The 12,465-nt window shown below is 45.9% G+C and overlaps 1 protein-coding gene across 1 annotated transcript in view; it reads right to left on the bottom strand.

Annotated features, from left to right (window-relative positions):
• Nucleotides 1-12,465, bottom strand: part of C7H17orf58 (chromosome 7 C17orf58 homolog) — a 191,327-nt gene that overhangs the window by 136,306 nt on the left and 42,556 nt on the right. The window contains exon 2 of the mRNA XM_086928772.1: nt 4,942-5,601. Coding sequence (XP_086784898.1) covers nt 4,942-5,601 — 660 coding nt within the window. The remainder of the gene's footprint in view (nt 1-4,941; nt 5,602-12,465) is intronic.

Genomic DNA, 12,465 nt, shown 5'->3' with positions numbered 1-12,465 from the left:
AAATCATGGTGGTTAGAGTCTTCCCAGAAGCAGACAGGTCTAACACGATCCGTTTGGTCTTCCTCTTCATGTACGAGGGAGTGAAATGTGCCCTCCAGGGGTGGAGTGCACAGATTCCCCACTTGTGGGTATTCCATCTATTATTCTATTCCATACCTTTCCCCATTTCCGGTGACACCTTCTGTTTACATACACATTTTTTTCTGCCACCATACACCAATCCATGTCATTTTTCCAGTCTCGAAGCAGTGGTGGAGCTTCCACCCTCCAGTTTCGTGCTATGTTACGCTTTGCTAGCATATCTCCTAAGGTGACCCAAGTTTGGTCTGCTCGTCCCAGGTCTGTGGCCTCCCAAACATTGAGGAGGTGCCTTTTTAGAGAGGGCAGTAGATTCTCACCACAAATCTCCGACAAACATGAAACCACTGTAGCCCAATCGGAGTGGATTTTCGTACAGGAACACAAAATATGGTACAACGACCCCTCTCCTCTGCATCATCAAAGACAATGTAAATCTGTCCTCCTACCCATTTTGACCATTGTGCTACAGGAGATGTTCGCCCCATGTAATATTTTTAGTTGAACCAGCCTAAAACGTCCCGGATAGCGTCTTCCTTAGGGAATGCTAGAGCTTCTGTCCAGTCATCTTCACGTAAGTCTACAATGTCATTTTCCCAGTGTTCCAGCAGGCGTACATGTGTGACCGGGGAGTTGTTAATGAGTTTCTGGTATGTAAGTGAAATCACCCTACGTGTTAAATGTTCATCTAAAAACCTACATTCTAAAGATGACGCCTCTGCCAGTATTTCCCCGCGGGGCTCCACGGCTCATATGGCATGGCTAATCTGCAGGTATCAGAAGGTCTCAATTGGGGCTAAGTCATGGGTTTTCTGCAATTCTGTAAATTGTATAATTTCCATATCGGTGTGAAGATCACCCACACGTGAAAGCCCGATCAGGTCCCATTTGTTAAACCCTTTACTTTTTTCCTGTCATTCGTTACCAACAACTCTGATTCCCACAAGGGCATTGTCCCCGTAATCTTATTCTTCCATCCTAATTTAGTGAGTGTTGAAGCCATCAATGGACTGTTAGAGCCGTAGGCCTCTCCAGGGTAAGGTGTCAGGGATTGGTATAGAGAGCTTCGAAGTATCCCTTCGGTTGGAGAACCAATCAGTCCATATGATAGGTGGGTTTGGTCAGCGGCTTATGGACCCATTGGTTGATAGTCGTCAATTGCGCCGCTCTATAATATGTTTGAATTTCGGGTAAGGCAATTCCTCCCTCATACCAACCGCACGTTAATTTACTAACACGATTCTAGGGGTGCCCCCATCCCATATGGGGGTTCGTACTTCGCTCTCTATAGTTTTAAAATAAGTGTCAGGAGTCGGGAATGGCGTATTCTGCAATATGTAAAGAAACGGTGGTAATGCCCTCATTTTAAACAACGCCACCTTTCCTAATAGGGAGAGGGGAAGCGACCTCCAGTGTCAAAGGTCATTCTCAAACCGGGTCAGGGGGCCCAGCAAGTTTTGTACATGAATAAGAGCCAGGTGCGTGGTAACAAAGATACCCAGGTAGTGAAATCCCTCAGTAGCTATGCTTGCCTCGTAATCTTTAGGAAGACATGACGCAGGTCCATGCAGGACAAACACCACCGACTAGACCAGTTATTCGTGAACCCGAAGTATCTATTGAAGGTCGTAAAGATATTGAGTATTATTGGAACAGAGGACTGTGGAGCCTAAATGCTAAATTTAATCCATTAGCTTATAGTTCTTTTACCAAACTTGAAAAATGACTACTAACACGGGAAAACAGTAAAAAGCTAGAGTCGGACCTCTATAAATGTATATCAACGAACACAGTAATACCGGAAGATCCAGGACAACTTAGATGGGAGAAGGAAATAGGCTGTGAGCTGATGGGAAGGGAATGGAAAATGTTTTACATTAAGATCTCACAACACTGCATGAACAGTTACAACACAAGAAACACTTTACAACATAGCTAACAATTTGTATCACACCCAGAGAAAATATGAGAATTGACAGGTGCCATTCCTGGAAATGTTGGTGGATCAGCAAAACTGAGAGTACTTTATTTCATGTGCTCTGGAACTGTCCTAAACTGCAAGGCTATTGAAAAAATGTTCTGGACACCAAGATATTATTTTTCAAGTTCAGGTCCCTAGACGTACAGCATACATACTTCTGGAAGTGGCTAACCTTCAAACGTATCGACTACATTCAAAGAGAACTTACTTCATGGATTTGCATTTGAACTATTGGAAACGTTTTGGTGGACAGAGGTAGGGAGGGGATTGCAGATACAATTAAACAAACCGTCCAACCTGCTGGCCTCTAGTTGTAGACAAGCATATGTGCTATCTTGCAAGCTCAATAAAAATATTTGAAGCTTAAAACAGTAAGGTACTTATATCAAATCAGTAAGTAAGTAAGTAAGTTTTATTGTATGTAGTCAATTAAAACCTTTACAATATTGTTGCATAAAAACACATGTTTTAAAAAAAATCTACAAATTCTCGTGTGGTTAAAAAAGAAAGCTTTCTGGAAGTCCATGTATTTAATGTAGTTGTGGAAGGAATTTCAGTATGTCTATTCGTTACACTTCACGCATCCGGATTCAGGCCTTTGGTTTCCTTTTTTCTCTGTGTTTTGTATTAGCTGCAGTGCCTTTTGACAAAATCTGGCGGCCCTGCAAGCTGTCTGCAATTGATGACTGTTCAGTGCTACCATGACAGCCGGGCGGCATGATCTGATTTGAAAAAAACGGAATAGGTGAAGTAGGTAGTAACGTCTCAAGTTTTTCAGAAAGGGGCAAATGCACAGTATGTGCTATCACTGATTCTTCCTTTTGTCCACATAGTCTGCTGTCAGGGGTCGGCCATGTTTGCTTCCAGGCTGGAGTATGGTCTTTTAAGGTGGAGGTTCCCAGCCGAAGATTTAGAAGTGTTTTTTGGGCGGCCGTGGATATGTGATTGACTAAATAGGGTTGCGCTCCATTTTCCCATACGTGGCCAACACTGTCCAACCATGTTTTTTCTTTGCTGTTACAGCTTTGTCTAATAGCCATGATCTTTGCCTTGCCGCCCTGTTGGTCACTTTTTTGAACGCCGTAAAGGTTTGGTTTGCGTTCCATATCAAATCAAATTTGCATGCTCCCAAAAAGACAAGCTCTAACTCGTCATTACTCATGGAACCTCATGAGTCATTAAAAAGAACAAGGCAAGAGAAAAATGCATTTACTTCAAACACCCTCCCCCTGCCAGCTGTCTCTGCCACCTTTCATTTACCGAGCACCAAATGTGCATGATACAGTGCCTACTCACTGCTAACCACTTTGCTTTCTCCTTTCCTACTAAGAAACAAACTATTATGACACTCAATTTCATAACATGAACTATTGACCTGACCATCTCCTTCCTCTCTACTTTTCAGCCCAACTCAGTGTCTGAACCCACACACTATAGTATTGCTGACAACCCAACAATGTCCCTTCAGATATTTGCCCCCAAATGCTAGTGGCCGGAATTAGGTGACAGACAGTTACCCACAGAGTGATAGTAGAATGTGTTTACTTCCAACATGGACTCAGAGGCATAGAACAGAAATCATCTCTTGGTCTTTAGAAGACCTAGGGCCTGAAATAGAGTTTAGTGGACGGGCTACTCTGTCACAAACATGATAAATATCCTGTCTGCCGTATTACAAGTGCCATACGATATAACATACTTGTAGTAAGGCGAATATATGATATCTGTCATGTTTGTGACAGAGTAACCCTTCGGCCGAACTCCAAATCAGGCACTAATTTTCCTCCCGAGAAGTAAATAAATGTCCCTGTCACAGAAGAAGAATGCTTTTTGAGCTCATTTTCATTTCGAGATACACAAAACAGCAATATACAGCATAAGCATAATCTCATATATACAGTATATCATTGTTTTTCTTTGTTTTCTTTTTGAACTTGTCACAGTGAAGTATAATGTTTTGAACAGATTCTCAACCAGTAGATGCCAGACCCAAAAAGCAACAAGGCATGTCCCGTGTTGTGCCGCCCCTTTGGGGTGCTTGTACAGACCAGATATCCTATGCTAAGAATGACAGCTAGAAACAGCTTCTCTCTCTCACTGCGGCAATATAACTACACTAGTGTGAATTGTGGAGACCTGCCATATTACCAAGGTTGGAGGTTTAATGTATTTATTTATTTATGTATTTATTTAATTTATATAGCGCGTTATAACCCAGGGGTCTCTCCAGGGTCTCTCCAGGGGTCTCAGGGGTCTCCAGGGGTCTCAGGGGTTGGAACAAGGGTCCGCAGTATCTGTCAATACTTTTCAGGTTGCAGCTCATTTCCCAGAAATAAATAGGGACACTATATTCCACTGTGAAAACTGACAACAAACTTAGGCTTCTGTGCGATGGCCTTCAGTATGAACTTCAGAATTACCTTGTGTGATGCATTGGGAAAAGAGACAGAAGCCCAGAAATCCCTCTCCTCCTGTAAACTAAGCTCCAGGCAAAGAGAAATCTCTCATTGATGCACCTTAAAAGAGGGTCTATTAAAGGGACACACAAGAGTATTAAAGAAAGAACATGGGTATGATAAACACTGAATCAAACAGACATATAATGCTATTCGATTCCTGTGGTGACAAACAAAACGACGCAAAACGACGGCAGTTCATTGGACTGTACACAAGATTTAAGGGAGGATCGCCTTTCAAAGAACTACAGTGATTTGGAAAAAAAGCAATTACATTGGCTACGAAATGACAAATTATAGGTGAGTGTCTGTGCCCTGTACATTTTACAGCTGGGCTTTTTTTAATATTAGTTTGCAACATACGAAATGCATGTTTTAATTGTACATTAGAGACAACTGAAGCACATGAGTATGCATAGGTCTTACCTTTTTTAAAGATATTAAAGTGGTACAGGAGACTGGAAGGTTGGCGATTAGTCATCCAGGAGGGTTTTGTGGCATTTCCAAGGCCATAGTTGAGCTTGTATGGATTGGCCTTTCCTGGTCTGTTGCTGTGACTGTTTGTCTGATCCAACAGGCCCTGGCTGTCAACTTGAAGAGCTGCCCCATCTTCAGAGTGGTGTGATTCAGTTAATGATCTCACTTTATGGTGTAGCAGAGGAGGATGGAGCATGTCTACAGAGACCTCTGTAGATTGTGACTGTGACCTGGTAGGGTGCAACTTGTGTGAATTGTTGAAATGCAGCAAGGAGGCTGGGCCAGGGTCTTTATCTCCCTCCACTGAAGCGTGCCCTGGTTTTAAAATGTGTTTTTGTCCCCCTGGGTTCCTCTTCGGGCCCCCCTTCCTCTTTTTTCCCCTTTTGCTTGCAGAGGGCTCAAAGATGTCTGTACCTTTGGTTCCGTGCTGGGCTGCTAGATCTAGCCAAAAGTGTGCGCTAGAGTTCTCCATTGAATGTATGCCTTCGGTTGGGCCCCAATCCACAAAGTTGCTACGTGTGGCTTGGTTGGGAGGTGCATTCACTAAACTGTAAATGTCTTTGATAGATGGCTTCATCGTGGCCTTTCCAGCATTTTGTAGAGAATGATCTGTGTACAATGAGAAGAGTACATTTTAATAAAGGTTCCTGGGTGAAAGTTACACAAACAGACCATTACCTTTGTATAGCCATTCGCTCAGTTTCCTTTTTAGTTAGTATGGGATGATCCTTTGCCAGGAAACGCTTTCCTCTGAAGCTCACTACAACAACACAACCCTCTCTTTAATAGGTCAAGACAGAGCTGCTTCTTTGAATATTGTCTGGGTCAAAGTACCTTGCGTTGCAAGAGGTAGCACTGGACTGCTCTTTGGCATTGTTGGCACTGTTCCTACCGTCCTTGGTCACAGGATCCTTGGAGGCAGAGGAAGGACTAGAAATAAACCGGGCCCCATGAATTACATTCTGCAGTTCCCACTCCCCTCTCCATACTTCTTGTAAATTAGCAACAAATGGAAGGCTGTGTAAAGACATAGGGTGGAAAAGGGAACCCGCCATGTAAGATTATCGAGGGCTAAAGGTTAGTGGTGTTACTTCTTCTCCCCCAAGCACTGTGGTAAATTGGCACTCATTTGTTAACCCTTGGCTGCAAGAATCATCATTGGGAGCAGCTTTCCTGGACCCTTACAAGGAAATCACTGCTAGCCTTCACTCATCAAAGTACAGAACTACTAATGGAAAGGAGTTGAGTTATCTTTCTTGCTATGCATGTAAGACTAGCTCCAGGTTGAATGCAACAGACTTATCCAGCAAGTACAAAATGTTATTGGACCTATGTCATTGACTTTACAGATACGGAAATTGGTAGTCGTCTAAACTGATGTTCCTGAAATATTTCTTGAATCCATATCATAAGAACTAGAAACAATCGATAAATATCAAATTAGAAATAGCAATTACTAATGCTGTATACAAATATAATGGGATAGGAGATAGTAAACACTTCAAAAAATAGAATCACTGAGATGTTTGGACTATGGGGCGTACCAGGCTAAGACAAACCAGGCGGCTTTCTAGCATGGTTATTGAAGAGTGCCATGGCCACCACCCCCATTCCTGCAATATGAGTGTCCCTGACATGGCTAGCCACTAACCAAGCTGACATACACACAGCATTCACTGCACATTACCGATCTCTCTATGATCCCCCATGTTGACCGCCAGGCCGCCTATCCGAGGAATCCTCAGCATGGTAATTCTACCTGTAATTGCACCGATAGGGAGAGAGGAACTTGGCGCTTCCATTATGGAGCAGGAGATCCGGGAAGCCATGCAGGGGCCGCAACATGTAAATTCACTGGGTTTGATGAATTACCTTTTGAGTTTTACAAGACATATGAGGTTCGGCTAGTCACAAAAGTGTAGGAGTTGTATAATGCTGCTCTCACTGCAGGGCAACTGCCCCCAACACTTAGAAAGGCATTACTGGTCTTGCTTCCCAAACCTAGGAGAGACCCTTTAGAGATGTAGTCCTACCAGCCCCTCTCAATGTTGGCTACAAACTGTAAGATACTGAGTAAGATTATTGCAGTGCGGTTACGGAACCACTTTTCCCACCTCATCCATCGAGACCAGAATGGCCTTATACCGGGTCGCTCTTTGCTCTATTACCCTTAATATCCATAGAGTTCATTAAGTGCTTGAAAATGCATCAGCTTGGTGGTCCTACACGGCATGTGCGGGGCTAGAACTATTTGCCTTAGCAATAGAGTCGTTCGAACAAAGACTTCGAACGGAGGGCCAGGCCTGTGGTATACCATTTGAGGAGAAACACATGTGGTCTCGCTATTTGCAAATGACTTGGTAATCTATGTGTGAGACATACGGGATGGAATTGATGACAACCATTTTGGTAGTTTTGCACCGCCTTGGGACTAGGGGTAAACTGGTCACAGACTTGTCATCCGGAATGCCCGCCGCAGCAATTTGTGGTTGATGCACATCCCCTCTGCTGAGAACAGCGCACGTCTCGGTATTTGGGCATTAACATTTACCACACCACTCGTGACCTCATATACGGCAAACTCACGAAAACCACTGCGTCACTCTCTCTGCCAGCAGATTGCATTCTGGTGTACGCTCCCACTCTCGGTGCAAGGTAGTGTGGCCCTGTCAAAAATGGTGGTACTGCCTCGACTCTAATAATATTTCCATAACCTACCGGTGACTATCCCCCGTAGCACCTATCGCACCTTGCATGCAATGTTGGGAACACAGATTTCCATAACCTACCGGTGACTATCCCCCGTAGCACCTATCACACCTTGCATGCAATGTTGGGAACACAGCTAGACACAAATAATGCTATTCAAGATGTAGCCCTTAGTAGAAAGGGGAGGCCCGGGGCTTCAAATTTTGAACACTATTACCTTGCAGCACAATTGCAGTGGCTTACCCACTGTATGGCGGGCAGATCTGTGGTGCACCTAGGGCTGACCTTCAAATTCCAAGCGCAGCGGTTGTTGAGAAAAAGTTTTGTCCCACAGGAAGTGCTTCCCCGGAAGGCCAACAGCGTGCTGCATGTTATCTACAGTAGCTTTCATAGAGGTTTACGTCTCACGCCAGACATGCCACAATATGCCCCCGAGCGACTTGGGGAGGAGGGAAAGACAATATGGGAGGCGGCTGGAGTGGGAACTCTGGGAGACCGGTTCCAGTAGGGTGCCCTTATTCCATTCGAGCAGTTGAGAGATGACAGGAACCTCCCAGCTGGGTATTACTTGGCCTATGGTTGGCAGATGACCGAGTTTAGACAATTGTGGCAAATTACTGATGCAGAACCTGATCAACACCCTCTTATACACATCATGGCCACTGTGGGCACTGGCCATTGATCAATAACATGGCTAACCCGAGCCCTTTCACATCTATCACATTATCCCCTAATAACACTTCGCAGAGTCTGGCAAGATGACATAGGTTGTGTCCTGAGTTAACACAGAAAGAATGGGGCAGAACCCTCGTCAATCTGTGGCTAGAGGTCACGGACAAGCTCACCGACCTTACGGGTCGCACCGATCTCCATAGCATGGCTAGTTGCCCGCTGGGGCTGTAGAGGCATTGGAAATCTGGGCTGCTGCCACCACCTTTAAAGACTTGCCAATGCTATTGGTTCACAGACTGATTGCCATGCATTGGAAAGCTGGAGTATTGCCTGGGGTGAGATGCTGGAGTGAGAAGACGTGGGGAACAGCAGAGCTAGTGGTGCTGAGGAGGGAGGTGTGATATCGTGACAGTCCCCCAAGGATCACGCGACACGCTTTCTGTGCTCAGGTACCTTTATTATCTCTTCATGGGACAACAATGCTTGCGTCCTGCCTCTGGTCCCCTTCCTCTATAGTGTCCCTCCCCTGCCCCTTGACCGGATGTGGTGTCCGGTGTACCCTCCCGACATCCTTATCCCCAGGGTCCTAATGCCCCTTGCCTGGGCATGACATCACCCCCCTTGTTACAAACAACATTTCCTCTGCTGGCCTTGTCGCACCACCACTGTGTCCCCTTCCTTCAGCTTTGTTTTGGTGGCGTGCCTCCTTTGATCTGCGTATGCCTTCATTTTTGCTTTTGCCTCTTCGTCTTTGGCAGCTATGTTGCCTCGCTCCACGCTCGTCGTTGCCTCCATCTGCGGTAGCCTGGTCCTGCTCGAGCGTCCCAGGACGAGCTCTGCTGGGCATCGGCCTGTGGAGCTGTGAGGGGTGTTCCTGTAGTCCCTCAGAACCTGACATAGTGCTTGTCCTGTCGATATTTGCGTTAATCTTGCTCTTTGTATCGCCTTCTTTATGGTTCCCATGAACCGTTCCGCCATCCCATTTGCTTGTGGCCACAGAGGCATTATTTTCCGATGTCGTATTCCTAGGTATTCCATGAACTTACGGAACTCTTCTCCTGAGAATGGCGGAACATTGTCAGTCTTTAGCGTTTGGGGCGAGCCCCATGCTGCGAACACATCATCCATGACTGGCAGTGTTGCATGTGCTGACGTTGACGCTACTTGCCTGACGATTGGAATTCGAGAAAACTCATCTATTATTACCAGCAGGTAGTTTCCTGTCTCCAATGGTCCATAGAAATCTGCCACCAGCTTGGTCCATACCGCTTTCGGTAGTTCAGACATCTTTAGCGGCTCCGGCTTGGGCGGTGGCCCTGTCACTTGGCAGACGTGGCAACTCGTGACAGCCTCCTCAACCATGCTGTCCAACCCTGGGAACCACACTTTTCCCGTAGCATCTTCTTAGTTGCGACCATCCCTCGGTGTGACTCGTGCGCCAGTTCTATTGTCCGCTTCCTCAGCGTTCGGGGCATTATTATTCTCGCTCCCCTCATCATGATGCCATTTCCGGTCTCTGAGAGCTCTTTATTTATTTTCTTGAATGCCAGCAGTTCCTCCTTTATTACTCCGTCATCCAGGATGCTGTTGTTGTTGATGTGTCTCCACCTTTGCTGTTTTGTTGTTTTCTGTATCGCTTGCATGGTGGGGTCTCGCTTGGTCTCATGTTCCAGCTCTGCCATCGTGATTGAGGCCGATGTGTTGTGCTTCAGTATGAAGTTCAGATATTCCTCCGGCATTGTCGTGGTCTCAATTGCATGCGGCAAAGGATGTCTGGATATGTTGTCAGCCGGGTTGTGTTCCTTGCCAGGCTTGTGTATTATTTTGAAATTGTAGTCCATTAGTCTTATTCCCCACCTCTCTATCCGGGGTGGTATCTTGGCGTTGGGATTTCCGTAGATTGTCGTTAGCGCTTGGTGGTCTGTTATTATCGTGAAGGGTTTCCCATATATGAACATGTGATAATGTTCACAGACCCACACAACTGCCAGGCTCTCTTTCTCCGGTTGAGAGTATGCTCGCTCGACATCTGATAGGCTCTTGCTTCCGTATGCCATCACATATCCTGGTGAGTCTTTTCCAGGTTTGTGTTGAGCCAGTATTGCCCCCAGCCCCACTGGGCTGGCATCTACTGTCAGTTCGATGCACAGTAGCGGATCAAAGTACGCCAGGTGTTCTACTGGGGTCACAACTCCTCTCATCTCTTCAAAGGCTTTCCTGCATCCCTTTGTCCATGCAAAGCTCTGTCCTTGTTTTGTCAGTTCTCGCATCGGCGCGCTCACTGTGGCAAAGTCTTTGATGTACCTTGCACAGTAACTGGCAAGACCAAGGATTGACCTCACTTCCGCCACATCGCTTGGCTGCTTGGCTTTTTCCAACGTGTCCACCTTGCTGCGATCTGGCCGCATCCCTTTTTTGGAAAAGATGTGTCCAAAGAATATCAGTTCATCTCGCCCCAGTTCACATTTGTCTTTGTTTAACGTGAGCCCTGCCTGCTTTAGTTGAGAGCATACTTCTCGCAGCGCCCTGTCATGTTTCTCATCCGACTTGCCGAATACTAGGATGTCGTTGCTATAGTTCAGGCTATTCTTTAATGGACTTATCACTTGTCTTATTGTCTCTTGAAATATTTTGGCGGCTGAGGATATTCCAAAACTCAGACGCTTGTAGTGGAACAGACCAAGGTGCGTGAAGAATGTTGTATATATCTTGACTGAGGATCGAGCTCTAGCTGGTGACATCCTTTGCACAAGTCTAGTTTGGAGAATCTTCTGGTACCTGTGAGGCAGCTGATTATGTCGTCGAGATGTGGTCCAGGGTGTCTTTCCCGTTCAATTGCAGTGTTTGGCACTCTCATGTCAACACAGATGCGAATTTTGGAAGTGTTTTTCTTTGGTACAGCCACTATTGGCGACACCCAGGGCGTCGGCCCTTCAGCTGGTTCTATAATGTCCTGTTTGAGCAGTGCCTCAATTTCTTCTTCTACTTGCGGTTGCAGGTGTATTGGCACTCGCCGGTGGTGTTGAGCTACCGGCTTTATCGCTTCGTCGATGTGTAGTGTTATTTGGCGCCCCTTTAGCTTCCCCAGCCCTTTTAGTAGCTTGGGATATTCTCTTAAGATGCTCCTTTTTTCCGACATGTTATACGTCATCTCGAGCAGGCCCATCACTCGCGCTGTGACGTTACTCAACAGGCACGGTGCTGGAATGTCACCTCTCAGTACATGAATCTCTTCCTTTGTCGTTTGACTTTTGTATGTTAGGTTCTCTGTGAATTTTCCCCGGTTGGTCACAGGTCTTTTTGACCCCCATATGAACACCTCAACTTTCAACGGTTTCAGCGCTGGTTTCACTTCCATCCTTTCATACTCCGACGCACACATGATGTTGCATGTGGCACCGCTGTCGAGCACGAACCGTGTTCTGTGTGGTCCTACGTCAATGGTCACAGACTCTGTCTTCTTTATGGTGCTTTTGTCTGCGAGCCGGATGCTTTCTTCAGTTTTGTCTTCATCTGTGGACATGACAGCAGTGTCTGACATGAGGTACAGTCGCTCTACCTTTTCTTCTTCTTCTTTATCTGCCAACTCTATTGAAGAGCTGCTGTTTGCTGTCTCGACATGCCTGACGAGTCTGCTTGTCGTCATCCGCGGTCTTCCCGGTCTTCCTCTTTCACTTCTAAATTGCAGCACTTGGCAAACACTGGCAACGTGTTTGCTCCTGTTGCATTTCCTGCAGGTTTGGCCAAATGCTGGGCACGCGCCTCTATGTGGAAATTCAAGTCTGCATCTGTAGCATGATGATTCCGGTTGTTTTCTTGTCGCTTGGCCATTTTTTCCTTTCTTCCAGTTGTTGGTGCGACCGTTTTCTGTCAACAGGTGTGCCTGTTCGACTCGTCATTCTTATCCTCGCTCCATTTCCTTTGCTTGTATTGCCTCTCTTGCTTCCGCCCTTGCTAGTGATAGGATGTTCTCTTGTGATGTCGGTTCCTTCAGAATCCTTGCGGGAACTCTGTGTCACGACACCCTTCAATGATGCGTAGGTGAATTGCTTGTTCGTTATCGTATTTATCGAACTCGCAGTGAGTTACTAG

This window comes from Lissotriton vulgaris, chromosome 7, assembly GCF_964263255.1.
Source record: "Lissotriton vulgaris chromosome 7, aLisVul1.2, whole genome shotgun sequence".
Lineage (NCBI taxonomy): Eukaryota > Metazoa > Chordata > Amphibia > Caudata > Salamandridae > Lissotriton > Lissotriton vulgaris.
Note: the sequence above shows the minus strand (reverse complement) of the source record. Positions and strands in the feature narration are given on the sequence as shown.